This window comes from Carassius carassius, chromosome 46 (genome assembly GCF_963082965.1).
Source record: "Carassius carassius chromosome 46, fCarCar2.1, whole genome shotgun sequence".
Classification (NCBI taxonomy): Eukaryota; Metazoa; Chordata; class Actinopteri; order Cypriniformes; family Cyprinidae; genus Carassius; species Carassius carassius.
This window is the reverse complement of record NC_081800.1, coordinates 19,127,016-19,151,334: the sequence shown is the minus strand read 5'-3', so window position 1 is coordinate 19,151,334 and position 24,319 is coordinate 19,127,016. Positions and strand designations below refer to the sequence as shown.

The 24,319-nt window shown below is 37.2% G+C and overlaps 2 protein-coding genes across 6 annotated transcripts; both read left to right on the top strand.

The window, feature by feature from the left end:
• Nucleotides 1-4,146: 4,146 nt before the first annotated feature.
• Nucleotides 4,147-17,921, top strand: LOC132128910 (myelin transcription factor 1-like). 5 transcript variants are annotated; one of them, XM_059540308.1, is made up of 23 exons: nt 4,147-4,265; nt 8,521-8,612; nt 9,200-9,254; nt 9,343-9,376; nt 9,477-9,539; nt 9,635-9,870; nt 10,065-11,027; nt 11,129-11,260; nt 11,870-11,960; nt 12,054-12,176; nt 12,279-12,493; nt 12,579-12,787; nt 12,880-13,107; nt 13,221-13,378; nt 13,530-13,592; nt 14,227-14,295; nt 14,644-14,706; nt 14,853-14,936; nt 15,059-15,280; nt 15,496-15,587; nt 15,683-15,786; nt 16,323-16,466; nt 16,582-17,921. In XM_059540308.1, exons 1-23 carry the CDS (start codon nt 4,241-4,243, stop codon nt 16,723-16,725), a joined length of 3,609 nt encoding a protein of 1,202 aa, XP_059396291.1. In that variant the 5' UTR covers nt 4,147-4,240; the 3' UTR covers nt 16,726-17,921. The 5 variants fall into 5 exon arrangements, with proteins under 5 accessions (XP_059396291.1, XP_059396289.1, XP_059396293.1 ...); XM_059540306.1 differs by having other exon boundaries at nt 11,126-11,260; XM_059540307.1 differs by having other exon boundaries at nt 4,154-4,265; nt 9,346-9,376; nt 11,126-11,260.
• Nucleotides 17,922-18,770: 849 nt separating this feature from the next.
• On the top strand, nt 18,771-24,224 carry LOC132129078 (protein-L-isoaspartate O-methyltransferase domain-containing protein 2-like). Its single transcript, XM_059540506.1, has 6 exons — nt 18,771-19,028; nt 20,068-20,381; nt 22,063-22,165; nt 22,265-22,436; nt 22,551-22,674; nt 23,469-24,224. The coding sequence occupies exons 2-6, from the start codon at nt 20,075-20,077 to the stop codon at nt 23,891-23,893; spliced, it is 1,131 nt and encodes a 376-aa protein (XP_059396489.1). The 5' UTR covers nt 18,771-19,028; nt 20,068-20,074; the 3' UTR covers nt 23,894-24,224.
• Nucleotides 24,225-24,319: the final 95 nt, after the last annotated feature.

Genomic DNA, 24,319 nt, shown 5'->3' with positions numbered 1-24,319 from the left:
AGAGGATGTCAAAGCTCTGCTACCCCCACCTGATCTCCTTTGCCGAACCACTCGGAGAGCACGACCAAGTCACGCCCTACAACTCCCCAAGTCCAACACCAAATGCTTGGGGAGGAGTTTCCTTCATTCGGCTGTAACAACTTGGAACTGCCTTCCCTGTATTGTAGTAGGTGAAATCACCTCAAAGAATGTTCAGGCCTTCAAGAAGAGACTAAACAAACACCTACTTAGCTAAAAAACTGTAATCTCCTGATGCATAATGTCACTTGTCCAATATATCTAGTCCTGTGCAGCTGCAGATCACGATAGGCTCTCGGAACATGAACTGTTAATGCCTGTATCTGCTTAAGCTTGAATTAAAAAAAAAAAATAATAATAATAATAATATGTACACTACCGTTAAAAAAGTTGTGGTCACTTTTTTGAAGTCTTACATTAAATGTGACAGTAAAGACATTTATAATGTTAAAAAAGATTTCTAATTAAAATAATAATATTTCTGTCCTGTAAAAATTATATTCATTAAAACATCTTGAAAAAAAAATGTATCACAGTTTTTACTAAAAAATATTAAGCAGCACAACTGCACCACTGTGTCTTGAGCACCAAATCAGCATATTAAAATTATTTCTGAAGGATTAGACACAGAAGACTGGAATAATGGCTGCTGAAAATTTAGCTTTTCCACCACAGGAATAAATAACATTTTAAAATATATTAAAATACTAATAATATTTATTTATTTATTTATTGAACACAATTAAGTCTTTTAAGCCTTGAAGATATATAAAAAGTTGCACTCATATTTAGCATACTTCTAGTTAGATTAAAATAAATTGGGAACTATAAAAATTAAATCAAACAAATCAAAATGTATAAATATTAAAAAATCTTATTCATTCAAAAATATTAATATAAATTGAATGTAAAATCAATTTAAAATATAAAGTAAAAATAATCTAAATAAACTTAAAAAGGGAAGAAAAAGTAATAACAGAATACATGTAAATACCCCCAATATTTTACAGACTGATCAATGTAAATGTATAATTGCCTCAACCTTTTGTAATTAGCCACCCAGTGATTACTTTAAAAGTACAATTATCTGAAAAGTTGCAGATGGCGAATGAGTATGGATATTTGAATAGGAATTTCCAAACCAGCCAGTCAGCTGTGCATGCTCACAATATCCACCAATTTAGTCTTTGTAGTGCGGGGGAAAGCAGTCTCACCACCCCTCCCCCCACCCTTCTGATGTATGTACTTTCTATACTATTTAGTTTATTTGCATACAGATGTCTAGTCAGCCCCACTTTGGGTCTGAAAGGGAGGGAGGGATGCACCCCTGGCAACAAGGCAAGAGTTGCTGACTGGCCCATAATTTCCAAGCATACTTCATAGGACCATGGGTACTGTGCTCCGATCACTGGGCACAGGTGGCAATCTTAATTACCATGGATATTTTTTGTGAGAAAGGGTGAGGGCCATTTGCATGGGATCATTAAATTGAGCAGACCCTCTCAAAATACCATTAGCACCACTTGGATCATTAAATTTAAGGGCCTGATGACACAGAATTACATAATAGCCAACATTTAAATAGAGCAACTTTTAAAGGATTGCTGTACTCAGATATAAGGGTGGCCATCATAAATGGGTCAAGGTCACCAATCTAGACTTTTGTGTCCAGAATATGAATAATTAGTGAAGGGAATTGTGGGGCTTAGGAACAGGTGGAGACTCGGGATGAGGGTTCAGTAGTGAGAAAGAAAGAGAGAGAGCAGGAGGGATGGTGTGAAAAGAGCTTGTCTCTTGTTCTTTCAGCTACTTTTGTCTTATTCTCTCACTGAGACAAGAAAACCTATACTTTAGGACAGCTGCTAAGCTGATTTTCCCAGAGATTAGCTGCATATCTGTGGTGTCAAAGAACTGAACACAAAACGCAGCCCGTTGTTTTTGACGTGTAAGTAGTGAGCAAAGTTTACTGGAGCCTGAAAGTTCTTCTTTTGAGGTTTTAGTTCACAAGCAATCAAAGGCCTTTGTCTTTAAACAATATAACAATATTGCACAGCCAGAAAAAACAGACTTACAATATAGGCTTACATTTAGCAAGTTCAGATAAGTAATGTATAAGTTTAATATTTTCTGGCAAGGCAAATCTGTTTTAAAATTATTTTTTGCTGTTTTTATATTATATTATATTATATTATATTATATTATATTATATTATATTATATTATATTATATTATATTATATTATATTATATTATATTATATTATATTATATTATATTATATACAATAAAATAATATACTTTTAGTTCTAAACTTTCATTAAAAAATAAAAATACTGTAAATAATTATTTGTATATAAATAAATAGATGGATAGTGTATTTCATTTACACTTCAAGGAAAGTTTTTTTAAATATACACCCACAAATAGATAGATAGATAGATAGATAGATAGATAGATAGATAGATAGATAGATAGATAGATAGATAGATAGATAGATAGATAGATAGATAAATGCTTAATTTGCCATTTGTTCTGTTGATTTATGTTGTGCAGTGTCTAATATCACTAATTTTTCAGTCATAATTTGGTTGCATTCTTTTATCTAAACTTTAGCTGTTTCTCCTCATAGTCCCTTCCCCCATTTTTTTCTCACAAGATTCTTAAAAAAAGGAGACTAGCTGGGCTTGCCTGATATCACCCTCCAGGGTGACAGCTGTGCCAAAAAGCCCTTCACCACACAAACACACACACACACACACACACACACACACACACTCACACACACAGCTCATTTAGGAAGCCTGGCTCAGTGGCCTGGAAATCACACTCTAAGCTCCGCCCTAAAGTGTGGTTAGCCATTGTTATTGTAATGGGGCCATGTGCATGTCTATAAAGAAGGAGAATGAGTGGGTTTAGACGTTTTCCCTCCCCGTAGACATATTTCACATACAAATACAGAAGTATTTCATTCAGCTCTTCAACATGTCATATACTAATAAACAGTCATCATCAACCATTATGTATGAGAAGGAACAGTGTAAATAATCAATACTCTCTCAAAGCAAAAGAAAAAAGAGACACCGTAAAATCCTTCATCGTCAATATTCACTAATGTCAAACAATCTACAGTTAAACACATAACAGCCACTGCGACAACACTGGCTCCACGTACTCATATGTTCATAGGAGTCCTTTCAAATAAACCTTTAAAAGCTTTTCACACTTTCTACAGGCCTGGTGTACAATAAGTGTAAATGCCTTAATGAGCACCCCCTGGCCCCCTCCATACATCCCATGGTCCCCCTCCTTACTCACCATGGCAACAGCAAGTTAGTGGTCGTGGGGGGGGGGGGGGGGATTCTCAGCATCATTATCAGTAGGCCCATCTGTCATGGGGGTATCACGTAAAGAGGGATACGTGGGCTCCAGCAGCAACCCAGCACATATGCCTTCTCACTGGCCTGACAGAGTTAAGAGTGGGGGAGAATAGAGGCACACCAGAGTGCACAGATTGAGTTTGAGAAAGAATGAGAAGGCCTGATCTGAGAGCATGAGGTTTCACTGATTGATTGATTGATTGATTAATAATCTGATTTATAGAGTTTATAGACACTAAAAGTGTTTTTAAAGAATACGTTTACAAATTTTTTTTTTAATTGGTTTACTTTGTAAAGTAACCTTGAAGTCCTCAAAGGCCCTGCACTAAATAAATAAATATTGTATAAATATAAAAATAAAAATAAACTTTGCATCTACATGTTTAAAATACTATAAATATCATGACTGACCAGTCTGAGACACACAGCACAAAAGTAGTGGCAAACAATGAGTTTTAATTCTTTGTCTCTTTAGAAAAGTTATCTCTAATTTCAGGTTGCACTCTCTTGCCTTGTTTAAATGTGTTTAAAATATGTATTTTTTGAAGAAGTACAAAAAAATCATTCAGTAAAAGTTTTAAAGCGCCTGACACTCGAGGCGTACAAGACAAGCTTTTGTTTTCATTTTCAGAGGTCATTGTGAGAATGTGAGGGACACAGGCAGTGAGGCGCGCCCTCATTGGCTTGTCGAGATGAACGGAAATTACCCACCGCCGCTGATTGGTGGAAGCAAACTTCTACGAAATAAGTCCGCCCACCTCTGTCTGGAAGTTTTCTTTAAAGAAACTTTCTCTGTAATGAAGTTAAGTAGTTTTGCGGTGTCAAAGGCGAAGAAATCACCGCAAGGATGAAGCTGTGTAAAACTTTTCTGGGTGAGTGCTGGGTTCCTTATTTTTATAAAGCATTTTGCTCTCGTCAAACTTAGGTCTGGTTCGCCGTGGTTTTGCATTTAATTGGATTTGGTTCACTTTAACTGTAACTTTCACTTTAACTGTCACAATACTTTTTTATTATTGTAATTAAAACACGATTAATATAATTATACCGACTGATTATACTGAAAACGGATTGTATTTATACCGATAGGGACAATTGTTGTTGTTTCCTTCTTTGTTTACTTTCATTTTGAGTATTATTATAAAACGTTGACTAAATAGACTTGGATTACGATTAAACTCTTTCAAACTATCAACGAACGCATGGTATTGACCCATGTCACAGATTTATTTATTTATTTATTTTTTATTGCGAAACGAAACCCCTGTGCAGACAGTTTTTAAACAAAGGCCACTTTTGTCTGCCAGAGGGAGCTGTGCTTTAAACTCAGAGACTGTTGGACTTCTGCCGTATTAAAACTTTTGTATTTGGGAGCGATCAGTCCATCTGGCTATGGGGGGATTCCGGGTGTTGTGCTTCTCATTCGCTCAGCTTGCCTCCCATGTAATATTTATACACAGTGTCTGACCAGTGGGAACAGACTGGCTTTAATCGTATGCTGGGATATCCATCTGTATACGAAACTTTAGGATCAGGGGTGAGCAAAGTTCCAGCTGGTAACCGAAGAACCTGGGTGTCATTAAATATGCAAAACTCTCAAAGGCTTTTGCTTGCTTCATACATGAAAATAAACTTTTTTTGAAGTTTAGTAAAGAGTTCCCCTCCCCCTTCATTATAAAGCAAATGCATTTTCCGTTACCTCTCTTTCTACTGCATGTAACCTTATAATAACCTATTATAATAAGTTAGTATTTATAGGTTGATTTTAAAATTTTACCATTAGTCAAACTTTGCAACTGCACTGTGCTTGGTTGGTTTACAGCACTGTAAAATGATTTCAGTAGTAATGTTAACAATATATATTTATATATTCATTTTATTTTTAAGAGAATTAAGAAATTCCCCAAAAGTGAAATTGAAGTTCATTACTCAGGTAGAAAAGTGATTTATTAACAATTAAAATCAATTTGACATCATAAAACAATTAAGTCAGCAGTTAAACTTAAAACTTCACTTTTATTCGACATTAAACAGTCTGGAAAACTCTGAATAAATAATAATAATTTAACCGTTTACTTCATCATGTCTAATTCACTATCATGTTAATTCACAAAACTAGGTCACGTTGTTAGGCTTCTAGAAGAACATAAAATAAAAGTAGTTCAACGCTTTTGAAGCAAAGCAAATGTGTCATTGCACAGGAAAAAAATAGTTCCATATTAAAGAATTGTGTTTTTTCGGTGTTAGAAATTATTATCTTTCTTGTTGATAATGAACGTGAACGGCAATTGGACAACAGTACTTTTAAACATAAAACAAATGCATGTATTTGATGTTCAGATTACTTGATATATTTTGCGTAATTTGTTTATTTATTAGTTTTCTTTTTTAATTTAGTGTATTCATCAATAAACTGCGGTATAGTCATTAAAAATATATATTTTTATTTTTGCTAAACACCTGCCACGGATAGCGCTCTTGTCCATGGTACTGAAACAGCGCTGTTCTGGGTACTGAACTTTCAGGCGAGCTCCTGCATCTAAACGTAGAGATTTTATTTTTTTATTCCAAAATTACCGAAGAATTTATATTAGATTGTAAGTAAAATGTCAAAGGACTTTCTTCTTGCGTGTGAGTGTTTTATATCGGGTGGGTGGGGGTCAATAGCGGCCCACTCTCCATCTTGTGTTGTACATGATTTACTATGATGATGATGTCACGGCTCAGGGTAGAGGAGGGGTGGACAATGGGCCTGTGAGCGAAAGGTAAGTCGGTATCTTCGACAAAGCGTGTGGAGAAATGATTTTGGCAGCATTTGTCCTCACATTATCTGTCGATGAATGGATATATGCGTCTTGCTTACGACATGAATAGGTTTCGAACCGGTCCCGAGCGAATTATTAAGAGGTTTTTAACGGTAGCGGCACGAGACTCCTTCTGAAGGGGAGGTGTACAACACTGAAGTTAAAACACACAGCCTACAAAGAGCAAGAGGCCGCTTGCATCTCCTTGAAAAAACGTCGTTTGCTTATGGTATTTTTTGTTTACTAATTCGGATGGTGATGTGGATGAGAAATTCAGTGTTTGGAAAGGTTTGCTGGTTTGGATTTCCGTTACTATTGAAGCCAAGTGGACGCCGGACTTGTAATCTCTTAAAAAAGAAGTGCCATTTCATCGTGTTTAAGTTACATTTCCTGCACATTTTGCCTTATTTTTGCTTGCGTACTAAAACAATTCAACAATGAGTTTTAAATATCTGTATTTGAGTTACATCGCGGGTTTATTTCCAAGAAACCCAATAACTAAAGGGCCTCTCGCATCTATAACACAATATCCAGGCTCTCTTCTCATATTACATTTTCAGTGTTGTCGTTGTTTTAAAACTATAGCTATTTATAGTCGAAACCGAAACGTGGAAGTTTAAAGCCAAGCGGAATATAAATCGAAGTTTGTTTATTCACACTAAGTCAGAGATATATTTGCAAATAAGCTACAATGTATTTTATGGGAATGGACAAATAGTTATTAGAAACCCTTAAGCAAAGCAAAAGCAGCATATGTTTCTTGTCTGCGTGCGTTATTTACGAGAAGCAAAACAATGCGCACGAACCATATGTTTACTTCAGGCTAGGCCTACATAATGCACTGTTCATTTATTAGATTAACGCCTCTCTATCGGTTTTACATTTAAGTTGCTCTTTATTCATCGCTTATGCTTGTTTTAGGACCTCTGTATAACGTTATTGCTTTAATAATACAGTCACGGGTCTTGTAAACATGTTCTGCTGGATCATTGTTTCTCCTCGAGGAAAGTGACAGTTTTTTAAAGGCGGAGGGATGGCTGATAGTAATTGAAAGGCGTGGTGTGCTAGAAGAGGTTATGCGCAGCAGCATCATGGTGCTTTTTCGAATTTAAGGGCCTGATGCGACAAAGGAAATACTAATATTAATCTATACTAAAACGTAAGAGCAATTTGTGGCTAACATGCACTCCCTTTGGTCCATTTCATGCTTGGGCCTACTTTATGTGAGTCAAACTGTTTTTTGTATGCTGGGACATACAGCTATTTAAGAGAGTTGGCCTAATTTTTTAATATATAATTCCTGATTCCTGAAATCATTCAGGTCCAAGTGATTTGGAATAAAGACACTGGATCAACTCACACCAACTCCTTTTTTTTATCTAGAATAACATTTCAGCATGTGAATGTTCTTTATTATTTACATGTTGTTGTCTTTGGAAGTGCCTTTGAAAGCGCTATTTTGAAGAACATTATCAAATTACTTAACTCCTAATGTGCTGGAAAATAATGATACATTAATTTTCAGAGGTATTTTATGTTCTTCTCTTTTGTATTCATCTTACTTTTATAAAAGATTTCAGCAAATGCAGTAAAGTCAGTTAAACTGGTTTCCACGCGAACAAACACGGGATATTGAGTTCTAAGAAATGCATTGTGTATTGCGTCTTATGTGGCATGTACTGCAATTGTTGTGTTTCTCAAGGGAATTCCCTCCCCTGTTACGTGTGTGACGTGACTGAGCACCAGGTGGTGCTTAAAACGTAATCAGACCACATGTAATGATGCTCTGATAAAAAACAGCTGGGTCATGGCCAGATCTCTCATCGCCCAGGAAGAATAATCAACACCAGAGCCATGTCAGACCATGATGGACTGTTGAAAGCCCATTCAGTTTCCAAAGTGCTTGGGTCTTCTGGGGGCTATTTGTTTCTGGATTAGAGGAATTCATATTCATCCTGTGGAAAATGACATTACAATAGCTGCGTATGAATCAGCATTACTGTCCTAGATTTGCTTTGCTTACTTTTTGTTATGAGAGGCTCAATTGCTCGCAAAGACTATGTGTGTTTTCTTGGTATTTAAGTTTCATTGCATATTTCACACTAATATTACTCATAAAAATATAATTTATATATAATATATAGTAAGTAGTTTTACATTTTTAATTTGAATACTTTGTACAAAAAATTAGAATCCATTGTCAAAATGCCACTTTCAATGAGTTTCAATTTTTTTTTCTCATTTCGTTGTGTAGTATTAAGTATGCCCGTTTAAATATTTGGCCATGTCAGACTGAAATTGTTGTCTTATACTTTCTGTCCAACAGAGAATGAGTTCAGAGGCCAGCTGCTGAGCCAGAGGTGGACACGAGGGGACAGAGTCAGCAGCTGTGAGAACAAGAGGAGTAGGAGACTAAAAGTGAGACATTATGTGTGTTTGTGTGTGAGTCAGAGTAGCTTCAATTTCATTAATTATCTCTTGTCTTATCCTCTACCACAAAACCATAGACTAAAAGTGAGACATTATGTGTGTTTGTGTGTGTGTGTGTGTGTGTGTGTGTGTGTGTGTGAGTCAGAGTAGCTTCAATTTCATTAAATATCTCTTATCCTCTTATCCTCTACCACAAAACCATAGAAGCTAAAAGTACTTTTCCTTTTCCAAAGCTCTGACATCTTTCTCATTCTGGGAGGGCCTTATTTCTTTTTTATATTTTACTTCGATTCCTCTAAGGATTGGGAGGGATGTGCATTTGAAAGTACTTATTGGATGTGTATTATTGATTGAGCTCTTTACAAGCATTTAAGAGGATTTGGGGCTGAGAAATCAGACCTGCTCAGATCTGAGGCTAAAAATCACAATCTGAAGGTATAAGAGCTGGAGAACAGTATCAATGTACTTTTTTTTTAAATATGTTTTTTAGAGACACATTAGAGAAATGGTGAGTGTAAATATCTAAAAAAAATATTTATAATAATCTCATAAGCCCTCATGTGTTTGTGTTCCAGATGAACCAAGACGCAGATGAGAAGCGGACGAGGACACGCTCAAAAGGAATTAGAGGTGAGAGCCTCTTAAAAACTAGAAAAATATTTTTTGTCCATTTCAGTGAATTTGATGACTTACAGAGCTTTTATCTTGCTCCTTACTTCAGTTCCTCTTGAGCTTGTCGGACAAGAATACAGGTTAGAGCTTTTATGTTTTTTTAGTGTTACTCATCATGTTTATAACGATCAGAGTTAAGAAGGTTAATGAATATAGCTAATCAAAACCCCTGTTTTGCAGCTGCCCTACGCCAGGATGCGATGGCTTAGGCCATGTCAGTGGAAAGTATGCACGACACAGAAGGTAAGTAGTAAGAATTCTTTCTCTAATAGTTGCCAATAAAAATACTTCAGAAATTAAGCAACTGAGTTTTTATCTAACCTTTTCATCTATTTCAGTGCATTGGGCTGCCCATTGGCTAAGAAAAGAAAACTCCAGGAGGCCGAGGAGAATCAGCCAGCCCCCAAAAAGAAGCCAAACCCCCTAAAGCTGGCCATGGATGATGGATTCAATGCAGACAGTGACACAAACAGTGAAACAGAAACAAAAGATGAGGGTGTGGAGTCTGAAGAGGACACTGCTGATAAAAAGATGGAAGCAAAAGAAAAAACACCTGCATCAGAAGCAATGACGGGTGGGTTAATAACCTATTAACTACAGAAATGATTTATTATTTTTGAAGTTATGTGCCATGCAGTGCATTTACTGTAGTCTTAATTTATTTAAGCTTTATTATATCAACAATTGTCACCCAAACATGTCAAGAAACATTTTTTTTTAAGTTTTTTTGTGTGTAATTTAAGCAAAAAAAGTTTGTCTTTCCTTCAGAAGAAATTTCACAAGTGGATTCAGAAGAGAAAAAGACACCTGTCAGAGAAATATCAAGTCCAATTCCAGAGAATCAAATTGAGAATGAAGAAGCCAGTATCGAGGCTACATCCATCCAACAAATCACCATGGATACCGAGGCAGAGGAGGGGCTACAGGTCGCAGAAGAGATTCAGGCTCGAGAGGAAGAGGTAGAGGAGGAAGCAGAAGAGATTACAGAAGAGGAGCGAGTTACCCAGCAGCTAAAAGAGACCGACGAGCCTGTGAGAACACTTGAGGAAGAAGAAGAGGAGGAGGAGGAGGAGGAGGAAGAGGTGGAAGAGGAAACACAATGTTTGAGTCAGAAGAACAACTCAGATCACCAGTACTACAGCGGAGAATTTGGCAAAATCCTGACCAAAGAGACTCTGGAGACTGAGAAAGACAGTGAAGATGATGATGAGGAGGAGGAGGAAGATGAGGAGGAGATCCAATCCCAGGTAGAGCCTTCCTCCCTAACTGCCCCTGTCCCCGCTGCATCAGCTCAGGAATTAGACATGATGACACACAGCAACATAAACCTTGACCATCCTCTTGGTGAAGATGAGGAGTATGAAGAAGAAAGAGATGATGCTTCGGATAAAGACTCGCCCACTGTAGTCATCGAGTTGGGTTCAGATGGAGAGGAGGAAGAAGAAGAAGAGGAAGAGGATGATGACAGAGAAGAAGAGGAGGCCGATGAAGCAGACGATGACGAGTTGGACAGCATCTCACAGAGGTCAGAGGTCACAGATGATTCAGAGACGTACGACATGACACGGGGGAACCTGGGACTTCTCGAACAGGCCATTGCTCTGAAAGCCAAACAAACCGGCAGCAGTTCTGAAGAGAGCTGCTCTCCTGAGCAGCAGCGCTACCACAGCTCAGAGGAGAGGATGAATAAGAGCATGGACATCACAGCACGCAGAGCGTACTATGGCAAAGGTGACAGAAACATTTACCAATTTAATTTAGATAACATTATCATCTAGGTACAGTGTGTGGGGGTGTGGAGATTAATTTGTTTTTGTCTTCTCACATAGAAGGTTCTAGATCAGAGAAGAAGGAAGTAAAGTGCCCTACTCCAGGATGTGATGGGACAGGTCATGTGACTGGATTATACCCACACCACCGCAGCCTTTCTGGGTGCCCACACAAGGACAGAATCCCTCCAGAGAGTAAGCATTGTGTTGCACCGTTACTATATATATCTGTTTAAATGTTTGGGACCAGTAAGAATTTTTTTATGTCTCTTTTGCTTACCAAGGCTGCATTATTTGATCGAAAATACAGTAGAAACAGTAATATTGTGAAAAATCATTACAATAAAAAAAAAATCTGTTTTAATATATTAATATATTTATATTTTAATGTAATATATTCGAGTGATGGCAAAGTTGAATTTTCAGCATCATTACTCCATTTTTTAGTGTCACATGATCCTTCACAAATAATTTTTGTATGTTGATCTGGTGCTCAAGAAACATTTCTTGTCATTGTCAATGGTGAAAATAGTTGTGGTGCTTAATTTTTGAATTAACCGTGGTACATTTAATTTTTTTTCAAACAATTTATTTAAATTAAACAATTAACATTTAAAACATTTAAGATTTATTTAACGGTGGCTAAAATGTTACATTTATTTAATTTATTTTTAAAATAATTTTTATAACATTATAAATGTAAATTTAAATGCATCCTTGCTGAATACAAATATTAAATAAAAAAACTACATTTTAAAGGTAGTATTAAATATTCAATATAATAATGTGTGTTTTTGGCACTAGTCTTGGCAATGCACGAGAATGTACTAAAGTGTCCAACACCTGGATGCACTGGACAGGGGCATGTGAACAGCAACCGCAACACACATCGCAGGTACTGCTCCTTAACTATTTTTTGAGGTGTCAGTTTCTGTTTGTATCAAGTTTCCCTATAACCATGTAATGCTCTTACATTTTACACTTTCAGTCTCTCTGGCTGCCCAATTGCTGCTGCTGCAGGGAAACACAAAAGCCATGAAAAGCAGCCACAGCCGCAGACCTCTGTCAGTGATCCTGTGAGTGGAGGCTCAAACTCTGACAGAGTTCTCAGGTGAGTGTTTTCCTCCACTTTTCAACATGCTAGCTAGAACCCTTACAGACACAAAAGAGCTTGATGGGTAATCATTGTAACTAAACACTCTTTTATCTACAGGCCGATGTGTTTTGTGAAACAGCTGGACATCCCTCAGTATGGTAGCTACAGGCCCAATGCCATGCCAGCCACTCCTCGTGCCAACCTGGCCAAGGAGCTGGAGAAGTATTCTAAGGTGTCCTTTGACTATGCAAGCTTCGATGTACAGGTGTTTGGCAAGCGCCTGCTTGCACCCAAGATGCCCACCAGCGAAACCTCACCTAAAGCCTTCAAATGTAAGCATCCCTCTCATTCCATTATTATATATACTAAAACGTATACTATTATTATTATTATATATAATATTATTATAATGAACAGCCAAACCGTTTCCTAAAGCCTCATCCCCCAGCCACAGCCTGTCAGGAGGCTACACCAAAAGCAGCTCCTCTTCCACCTCAAGTGGGTACGATTATACCCATGATGCCGAAGCCGCACACATGGCTGCCACTGCCATTCTCAACCTGTCCACCCGCTGCTGGGAGAGGCCTGAAAACCTCAGCGCCAAACAGCCAGACCAGGCCGGCAAAGTGAGTTTCTCTCTGTCTGAATCTGGAAAGTTAGGTTCCATAACATCCACATTATATACAATATATTCTTATGAATTTCTTCTACAATCTAGGACATGGACATTGAGGTGGATGAGAATGGCACACTGGACCTCAGCATGAAGAAACCCAAGAGGGAAGGAGTCAGGTCACCAGACCCATCTTCATCCTCGTCATCATCTTCTCAACACCATGGCGTCACCTCACCCCACTCCAGCCACACCTACAAACAAGAGGAGTGGGAGGGGCCTCTGGACTACACCAAGTCAAACCGACAGAAAGAGGAGGAGGAACCAGAGGAGGTAAATTTCACATATTCACATAGTCTCACTTCATGGTTAAATCTTGACAGCATTTTGGAATTTTGGAAAAGACCTGTTTTACAATTTTCTGTTGTGATGTGCCATGTCCTCAGGTTGAGTACACCACACACTCATACGCCTCCTCTGATGGAGATGATGATGATGCCACTCAGGAGAGCATGGAGGAGGACAGGAAGTACCCCGGTGAGGTCACAACCTCCAGTTTCAAGGTCAAATTCCAGCCCAAGGACAGCAAGAAAGAGATCTTGCTGTAAGTGTCTGCTGCAGCAACTGCCTTATTTAAATATAAAACACATCTGCTAAGCCATTAAAAGAAGTCTGTAAATTGAGTGTCTTGCTAAGGTTAATACATTTCAAGAATGATTCCACGGGTATTTAATACTCTCTCCATCTCCCTCCAGATGTCCCACACCAGGTTGTGATGGCAGTGGACATATAACTGGGAACTATGCATCACACCGCAGGTATGCCAGAAGCTGACACAGTATTTCTAGTCTGACCAGCCCTGCTTGTGTTTTCTTTTTTCTTTATCTGTTTTCCTCTCTGCTGAACCCTTATAGCTTCAGCTGCCTATAGCATACACCTGTATATTGACTGCAAACCAAATGTTATATGTCTCTTTAATGCATTTGGCCAACTCATTTTCTCACATCTCTTTGTAGTTAATTTAGGTTTCTTTATATAAGTGTGATATTTAGCACACACACACACACACACACACACACACACAGACACACAGACACACACACACACATATGTTACCCTGGACCGAATTTTTTCGAATTGAGCTGTATACATTATCTGAAAGCAAAATAAATAAGCTTTCCATTGATGTATGGTTTATTAGGATCTGATAATATTTGACCGAGATACAACTATTTGAAAATCTGGAATCTGAGGGTGCAAAAAAATCTAAATACAATAGAGATCGCCTTTAATGTTGTCTAAATGAATTCTTAGCAATGCATTTTACTAATCAAAATATAAGTTTTGATATATTTACGGTAGGAAATTTCCTTCCATCTTTCAATCTTCCATCTTCAATTAAATCTCCTTCCCTCTATTCTTTATTCCTGGTGTTTTTCTACTGTTCTTCAGTCTCTCTGGTTGTCCCCTTGCTGATAAAAGTCTTCGGACCCTCATGGCTGCCCACACTGCTGAACTCAAGTATGTTTGTGCTCTAACTTTTCCTCTAATGACTCCTCACAGATTACGGCTTTTATTTGACTTTACTGAATACTGCTGTTAACACAAAGCACTATTTACTGTCCCTTTGGCTATTCTTGCACTATTTGAACCAGTAATCACTTTACATTTTCAGTGGACAAAAATACAATTCTCTTGGACTGTGTCCTAGAGATGCATCAAACCAGCGGAGACACATTAAGCATCCAGACTGAAGCCCAAGTTTATTTAAACTTCCAGTATGATTGTATGTGTGATATTTGAATTGTATCTTTCTAAAGCAATGCTAAGTTCATGCTAACAGCATGTCTTTCTCTTTGTGGCCTCCAGATGCCCTACCCCAGGTTGTGATGGATCAGGACACATCACTGGAAACTATGCTTCCCATAGAAGGTATGTTAATTAATAGATATTATATTTAATGTATCAACATTCAATATGCACTTTAGGATTCAGTGTCAAGTTTGGCAACTATTCTTGTATAAAAAATATCAAACTGCTCATGCAGAAAAATAACGTTTGCATTATCTCTTTTGTAGTCTGTCTGGATGTCCTCGTGCCAAGAAGGGAGGAATAAAAATCACCCCAACTAAGGATGACAAAGAAGATTCTGAGCTCCTAAAGTATGTTTTTTACAAAACAATCTCAACTTTTGCTGTACGAAAACAGTGTATTTACTGAGCACAGCCTGTATCTTTAGAGAATGCCAAAACTGACTGCTAGTTCATCACTTACCTCTCTATAGGTGCCCGGTGCCAGGTTGTGACAGTCTGGGTCATATCAGTGGGAAATATGCCACCCACCGTAGTGCCTATGGGTGCCCGCTGGCAGCACGCCGGCAGAAGGAGGGCATGTTAAATGGCACACCATTCTCCTGGAAAGCCTTCAAGACTGAGGGCCCGACCTGCCCTACGCCAGGATGTGATGGATCAGGACATGCCAATGGCAGTTTTCTCACTCATCGCAGGTACAGACAGGGCCTGGTGAAATTTACAGATAATACTTTTTTGCTAGAAATATAACAAAAACTAATTGTCCTGGAAATGCCATACTAATATGATTTGAAATATTAGAAATGCCTATTTTTAGCTTTCTGTGGTTATTGAGTGATGATGTAATAAAAACAATAATCCAAAGGCAATTTTTTTTTTCATATCTTGCGATTCTAATGTTTTTCTACAGTCTATCAGGTTGCCCTAGAGCTTCAGCTAACAAGAAGAGAGCCAGGTTCCCAGGAGATGATTACATCAGCAAGAAATTCAGGGCAAGTGATGGTAAGATCAACTATAATTAGTTTCACTTCTTTCACCTCCATTATGTTCATTTTGTGCTCTTCATTAACATTTGCATTGTTTTTCTATCCCCTCAGTTCTTGACAATGATGAAGACATAAAACAGCTGAACAAAGAAATCAATGAACTTAATGAGTCGAACATCGAGATGGAAGCAGACATGGCCAACCTCCATACACAGGTCTGCTTTTATCAAATACATATAAACACTACTATTCAAATCTTTGGGGTCTAAAATTTGAAATACTACTACAATATTTATTTGAAAATATTTTTAAATCAAAATTGATTCTTGTGATTGTAAAGCTGAATTTTTAGCAACCATTACTCCAGTCTTCAGTGTTACACGATAATTTTTGTGGAAACCATGATAATTTTTTTTCAGGATTCTTTGATGAATAGAAAGTTCTAGAATAGAAAAAAAGTAAAAGTCTTCACTTATTCTTCACTGCATCCTTGCTGAATAAAATAATTAATTTCCTTCAGAATTAAAAATCTCACTGACCCCAAACTTTGGAACAGTACATGCATCAGAAACTGTAATGAAGACAGATTTGTAAAAGTTTCCATAATGTTGAAATGTGATCTGAGCATATAGCCTACAGCCCTTTACTGGTAACTTCTTTTAATAAGTTTTTTAGGCTCTAACCAATTGAAAATAGGATTATTGGTGACTTCTTTCCATATGTTTGTTCATGCTTTTATATCCCTCAATAGATCTCATCCATGGAGAAGAACCTCAAGAGCATGGAGGAGGAGAATAAGCTCATAGAGGAGAAGAATGAGGCTCTGTTCACGGAACTGTCAGGCCTGAGCCAGGCTCTTATCCGTAGCCTTGCCAACATTCGTCTACCACAGATGGTCAGTCCGCTTGCTATTGATTACCTTTTATGACTACACCCAACAAGCACAAATATTGTACATTATACTTTTATGTAGCTTGCTTTTAACAAACCATTATCTGTTGTTTACACAGCAAGAGCCCATCACTGAGCAGAATTTTGACGCCTATGTGGACACGCTGACCCACATGTTCACCGATAAGGAGTGCTATCAGAACCCAGAGAACCGAGCCCTACTCGAGTCGATCAACCAGGCCGTCAAAGGCATTGAGGTGTGAGTAGAGGAGCGGCAGCTGCAAGACACTGTGGGTTAAATAACCAGACCAACAACATAAAAATGCTGTTTAAGGACATTCAGGTTTTGTATGTGGCGCCCTCTGTAAAAGAGGAACGTCACAAGACCCGTGAAAGACAGAGAAAGGGACCAAATTACAATTCAAAATTCTGCTGCGTAGCAATTTTGATGAGATACAAGATCCTCTTAAACCAAGCTGGCTCTTCTTGTTTCGGGGTATTTTTTGGAGCAAACCATTTGTTACTGTTTTCTAGAGCAACTCTCACCAACACTGATCTGCCTTTCTTACTTCCCTCAGTGCATGGAGGTTGCCGTGAACAATAAGTCGTGAGATTGTCGTGTGTCTGTGGAGGAGAGTCTATGTGTGTTTACAAAACAGAGTGTTTTATGTGTATGTCCGAAGGTGAATTCACAATTAATGACCTCCCTCTACAAAATATGAGTAGTATGCAGCACTGCTACATTTGATCCCTGTATGATAATGTTGTCTCATATTTGGTGTAAATGCACTCCCGTTCCATTCAGTAATATTTATCGTATTTGAGAACATAGATATTGCACTTCCATGAATAGTTTGTAGTTCCATCGTCATGTTATTATTGTAATTATTATTATTATTATGGCTATTTAAATTGGGTCCTTGAACTGTATGTTTAATTTATTATTTATTCATGTTAAGGGTTATTTTGTTTATTTATTAATCAGTGTCTATTTATGGACTTAATTTATTTAAGAAAGCAAAATTCTATACACAGCTTTTAAAGTTATTAAGAGGAGCGACATTGCCCTCTGCGTTGTGAAAGAGGCAATATTTTAAGAATATCGACAGCAAATTATTTTATAAACCTTCATATTTATTTTAAAGACAGAGATTTATAATCTCTTTTTTAAGTGCAAATATTTTCTACCTAACAATTTTTATATAGTTTTTTTTTTTTATATATTCTTCTTTATTTAATGAGTTCTGTTTTCCATAAAAGTATTTTGACACCCTCCAGAGGGAAGCGGGTTGAACAGATATGATGTATTTATTGTTATTTATTTAGTATTTAAGAACAAATTGAATGGAGATCTTGTTGCATATTTATTTTGTAAATGTCTCTGTGTTAGTGGTTGCTGCATATGGATAGTCTTTGCCCATGTTGTTGATAAAATAAATGGGAATTCTATCACCTACAACAGAGAGTGTTATATTTAATACTGTTGTCTTCTATTAAATTATTATTACTGCATATTTACAAACTTGTAATTGCCCTTGATCCAACAGTGATATTTTGTGAGACATTGGTCAGTCCCAATAATTTTGGATTCTCTGGCATTTATTAGACCAAAGATAAAATATAAATTAAACACTCTCTAAGTAGGATACTTGGATGACATCTGTTGGATGCAAAATTATTCAGTCACAATTTCTATTCAGCTTATTAAGTCTACGTGAAAAGATGTATTTGTATTTTGTCAAGATCAATATTAAACCCAATATTGATAAAATGATTGATAATAAAACCCCAATTATTGTTAAAATAAATAAATAAATACATTTAAAACAACAACATTTTGAAATTGTGCATAGAGCTGATTTTCTCTAGATTTGAAATGGTTAAACTTAAAAGGAGACCAGTGCTAGCTGTCACATCTTTTTAATGTTATAGATTTATTTTACTGTCTACACGTCGTTGAAAAACCATAAGCTGTTTAATAGCAGGTTCCTTTATGACAATTTACCCCTTAAGGTGTGACAGTATGACCTGTTACTGATCAAAAATTTTTTCTTCTGTGCAATAACGATGGAAATGTTCTATATAGGCCCTATATATAAAATATATCGGTGCCCATACAATAATTAAGCAGAAATGAGTGCTTTGAGAATTACTCACCCGAGTAAAAAACAAAAAAAGTCACTATGTATTTTTTTTCTATCCTTATCAACACCGCTGAACGCTGTGTTTATGAATATATCATAAAATGATGTATTGCAGGACCCATGTGCTTCATGGCCCATATTTATGTTTATGTGTGTGACGTCACGGCGTCAGCTGGCCAATGTTTACATCCAGCACCGCTCACCGCGAACGTTTATGGGAAGAAACCGAGAGATTGAAACAGGAGACAATTAACCCAATGGCCAGCATCAACAGACCATAATCAGCCTGTTTCAGGGTGTCAGACGATTCAGCTCGGTCGATTGTGAAGCCGTCGGGGTGTTTCCCGTGACGAGTTTCTCCCCGAAACACCACCATCCCGATTTTTCCTGTCTTTGTCTTCATTTGAGTCTACTTTTAGCAGGTAAGCGCATAATATGAGTCGTGCTCGCTGTTACATTGTGTAATTTCTGTGAATTGAGTGAATTCACAGAATCACAGAATTCACTGAGTGAATATAGAATGATAAACTCTTAGTTAGTGCATTTTCACTTAGCCTAATCTGTAATTTAGCGTGCTGAATGAACGAGAGGTCGTGAGGAGTACAAATAATGGGTTTATGTGTGTTATTTCATATTTAACTGTATTTGAGAAACTACCCGGATGTTCAACAAAACACTTGACAGTATGCGTTTGTTAGCGAATGGCGCAGCTGCATTTGAGCGCGCGGCGATTGGTGGGAGCATTTTTCACATCTGCAGTTTCTACACAGCGTCTCTAGGGAAGCTTTAACTTTCCAGCAGCGCAGCCCAGCGCCACCATCCGTTAACTTGACAAAAAAGCTGTTTTGTTAGTCCCAAAACATGTAGAGTAGCCCCAAAAAGTATTTGGACATTTTTAATATGTATGTGTAATTGCGTTAGATAAAACAATACAGCAATGTATAATGGATTATATGCATTTTATACATAAACTAATACAATTCAACTAATATGATTGCATAGTAAGGATAATGAAATAAACTTACCACAATTTGTCAACCTCAGTTTGATTTGTATGGTTAATTACTGAATGCCAAGATGTTTGGGGTCAGTAGGATTTTTTATTTATTTATGATGACTGGACTAATCATGCTAAAAATTAATCTTTGCCATCACAGAAATAAATTACATTTTAAAATATATTCAAAAAAATATTTATTTTAAATTGTAATATATCACAATATTACTGTTTTACTGCATTTTTTATCAAATAAATCTTTGGGTGTAATTACTTTCCGAAAGCAAAACCAATTAAGAACCATTGTTACAGCAAAAAACAAAAAAGGAAACTGGTTGTTGATCAGTTCAACTTTTTTAAAGGCCCATAACAACAGGAAGTATATTTCCAGTTTTTTTGTCTTTGGCCACATGCACACTTACATGTCTTTAATTTGCTTCTCTTCTGTTTTGCCCCTAACAAAGAGCTAACATGGGAGGTGCGGTCAGTGCCGGGGAGGACAATGACGAGTTGATTGACAACCTGAAGGAGGCTCAGTACATTCGCTCTGATCTGGTTGAACATGCCTTCAGGGCCATTGACCGCGCTGACTACTATCTGGAAGAATTCCGTGACAGTGCCTACAAAGATCTGGCCTGGAGACATGGCAACATCCACCTCTCTGCACCCTGCATTTACTCTGAGGTGATGGAGGCTCTAGACCTGCAGCCTGGCTTATCCTTTCTTAATCTGGGCAGTGGCACAGGCTACCTCAGCACCATGGTGGGACTTATACTGGGTGAGTTTATAGAGAATATAAAGGCTTTGATTTTGTTTTTCTTATTTTAGACAAATTTAAACAAATCGCCCACCCAAACATTACAATTCTGTTCGCATTTACTCACCCCCATGTCATTCCAAACCTGAATGACTTACTAAAAAAAAGTTATTTTGAAGAGGGTTGGTAACTAAACTGTTTCTTTTCCCATTGACTAACATCATGTTTTTTTTTTCATCAATGGAAGTCAATGAGAATGGAACCAACATTCTTCAAAATATAAATATCTTCTTTTCATGTTCCGGAAAAGAAAAAAAGTCCTGCAGGTTTGGAACAACATAAGTCTGAGTAAATGATGACAGAATTTTCATCGTGTTTGAACCCTTTTTTTCAGTACATTTTCTGCATATGCTATAATACACTCACCTAAGGATTATTAGGAACACATGTTCAATTTCTCATTAATGCAATTATCTAATCAACCAATCACATGGCAGTTGCTTCAATGCATTTAGGGGTGTGGTCCTGGTCAAGACAATCTCCTGAACTCCAAACTGAATGTCAGAATGGAAAAGAAAGGTGATTTAAGCAATTTTGAGCGTGGCATGGTTGTTGGTGCCAGACGGGCCGGTCTGAGTATTTCACAATCTGCTCAGTTACTGGGATTTTCATGCACAACCATTTCTAGGGTTTACAAAGAATGGTGTGAAAAGGGAAAAACATCCAGTTTGCGGAAGTGCTGTGGGTGAAAATGCCTTGCTGATGCTAGAGGTCAGAGGAGAATGGGCCGACTGATTCAAGCTGATAGAAGAGCAACTTTGACTGAAATAACCACTCGTTACAACCGAGGTATGCAGCAAAGCATTTGTGAAGCCACAACACGCACAACCTTGAGGCGGATGGGCTTCAAAAGCAAAAGACTCAACCGGGTACCACTCATCTCCACTAGTACCGGGTACTCCACATCTCCACTTAATAGGAAAAAGAGGCTACAATTTGCACGAGCTCTCCAAAATTGGACCGTTGAAGACTGGAAAAATTTTGCCTGGTCTGATGAGTCTCGATTTCTGTTGAGACATTCAGATGGTAGAGTCAGAATTTGGCGTAAACAGAATGAGAACACTGATCCATCATGCCTTGTTACCACTGTGCAGGCTGGTGGTGTAATGGTGTGGGGGATATTTTCTTGGCACACTTTAGGCCCCTTAGTGCCAATTGGGCATAGTTTAAATGCCACGGCCTACCTGAGCATTGTTTCTGACCATATCCATCCCTTTATGACCACCATGTACCCATCCTCTGATGGCTACTTCCAGCAGGATAATGAACCATGTAACAAAGCTCGAATCATTTCAAATTGGTTTCTTGAACATGACAATGAGTTCACTGTGCTAAAATGGCCCCCACAGTCACCAGATCTCAACCCAATAGAGCATCTTTGGGATGTGGTGGAACGGGAGCTTCGTGCCCTGGATGTGCATCCCACAAATCTCCATCAACTGCAAGATGCTATCTTATCAATATGGGCCAACATTTCTAAAGAATGCTTTCAGCACCTGGTTGAATCAATGCCATGTAGAATTAAGGCAGTTCTGAAGGCGAAAGGGGGCCAAACACAGTATTAGTATGGTGTTCCTAATAATCCTTTAGGTAAGTGTATATATTATATATGTATATGTGATCAATGACGTCATATTTCCAGGGCCATTTGGTGTGAATCATGGTGTGGAGTTGCATGAAGATGTTATAGAATATGCCTATCAGAAGCTGGACTTCTTCATCAAGACAAATGATAGTTTTGACAGGTGTAGTAACTTTTGGGTTTTTACTTTTGTATTAAAATAAACCCATTCCCTTGTAGTGTGAAAATGAAGTGATTGACATTGTTAATATTTTTGGTCTAGGTTTGAGTTCTGTGAGCCTTCCTTTGTGGTGGGCAACTGTTTGGAGATTGCCCCAGAAACCAGGCAGTATGACAGGGTTTACTGTGGCGCAGGGGTCCAGAGGGAACATGAAGAATACATGAAGAAGCTGTTGAAGGTCGGGGGTATCTTAGTACTGCCACTGGAAGAAAAGGTAAATAATTTAAAACTTAAAGGAATTTTGCAGTGCATCTAATGTCAGGTAATCCAGAAGATATACAGTATTTGTAAAATTTATATACATCTCTGCATTTCTCATTTGTTCTAGCTCACTAAAATAATCCGTACAGGATATAACGCATGGGAGACAAGAAAGATAATTGCTGTGTCCTTTGCACCACTTATGCTCCCTAAGCACAGGGAAAATGGCAAACCGAGAGCAGTGTCCCTACGTAAGTCACCTGCTGTATTTTCTGTGTAAAGGTTGTATGATATTGCATTTGATTATTTTGGTCTTTTACAGCACTGTACACTACTGTTCAAAAGTATTACAAGTATTTTATTGAGCAAGAATGCATTAAATTCAGAAAAAGTCTCAGTAAAATGTTCCATTTTACAAAAAAAATTACATTGTTATATTTCAAAAATTCATTTGGTTTCAACTGTTTTCAACATGAATTCTGAAGGATCATGTAAATCATGTGACACTGAAAACTGGAGCCATAGCTGCTGAAAATTCAGCTTTGCCATCACAGGAATACATTAAACTTTAAAATAGATTTAAATAGAAAACAGTTATTTTAAATTGAAATAATATTTCACAATATTACACTTTTTACTATGTTTTTAATTAAATAAATGCAGCCCTGGTGATACTTCTTTCCAAAAAAAAAAAAAAAAAAAATTACCAACCCAAATTCTGAACTTTAGTGTATATATATATATATATATATATATATATATATATATATATATATATATTTTAACAATTTGTTTGAGATGTAACAAATTATGGCAATATATTACAACAATATTATACAATAAAATAGTTAATCTCTTTTTATATAATAACAATAAAATAAACGACAAAGAAAAAAAACTAAAAAAAAACATACATAAAAAAATTATTGAAATTATATATATATATATATATATATATATATATATATATAAAACTTTAGTGTATATTAAGTATATTGATAATAATTAAATGCAGTCAAAAACACCGTTGTTTCATGTTGTCCAGCTGCCATGTTCGAGGTGCGGAGTCTTCAGGATTTGGCCCGCATCAGCATCCGTCACATTCTAAAGAAATCAGGGTCTGGATCCTTGCCGCTACCCCAGAGAACTGGACTGAAGCGAAGAAATTACCTTAAACAGAAAAGAGAGCACCGTGACACCCCTCTTTTGACCAATAGTTATTTGTTCATGAGTCGTTTGATTCCCGGACCCATGGACAACAACAACAACCAGTCATCGACAGACAATGAGGATGAAGATGAAGATTGCAGAAGGGTTTGTGAACAACTAGAGGATAAAGAAGAGAATGAGAGGAATGAGGGCAGTGTTTTGGTGATAGAGACTCCAGTAAACCTCTTTAGGGAGAGGATCCTTAGCCTGCCTTTGCCAGAGCCTCTCAAGATGTATCTTCTTTACTACAGAGAGAAGTAGGCTTCTCCTTCTATTCTAAACTACTTACTGTACATCTACCTAACACGGTCACATCAAGAATCCATGTCTGTTTAGTCAAACACTTTTGCATTATCCTGTTAACCTGTCTCATAATTGCACCACACTTTATTCTGCCAAGTCTCGTTGGGTTTAATGATCAATCTGGATTCAAGGTCTAGAATGCAAATCATTAACCATGGAATCAAAAAACAGTGAAAACTGATTTAAGTTTCATGTTATTTGTGTAGTGACGTTTTCAAACGGACATGCTCACTTGTTTTGTGTGTTACATACCATCTAGTTTCAGCTCATAGATTTACTAAGAAAAGTGAAAATCTAACTATTCTTCTGGTGTATGGATTTGTAAAAAAAATGTGTAATTGTGTGCAGAATTCCACTTATATTGTGTGGAAAAAAAAAATACAA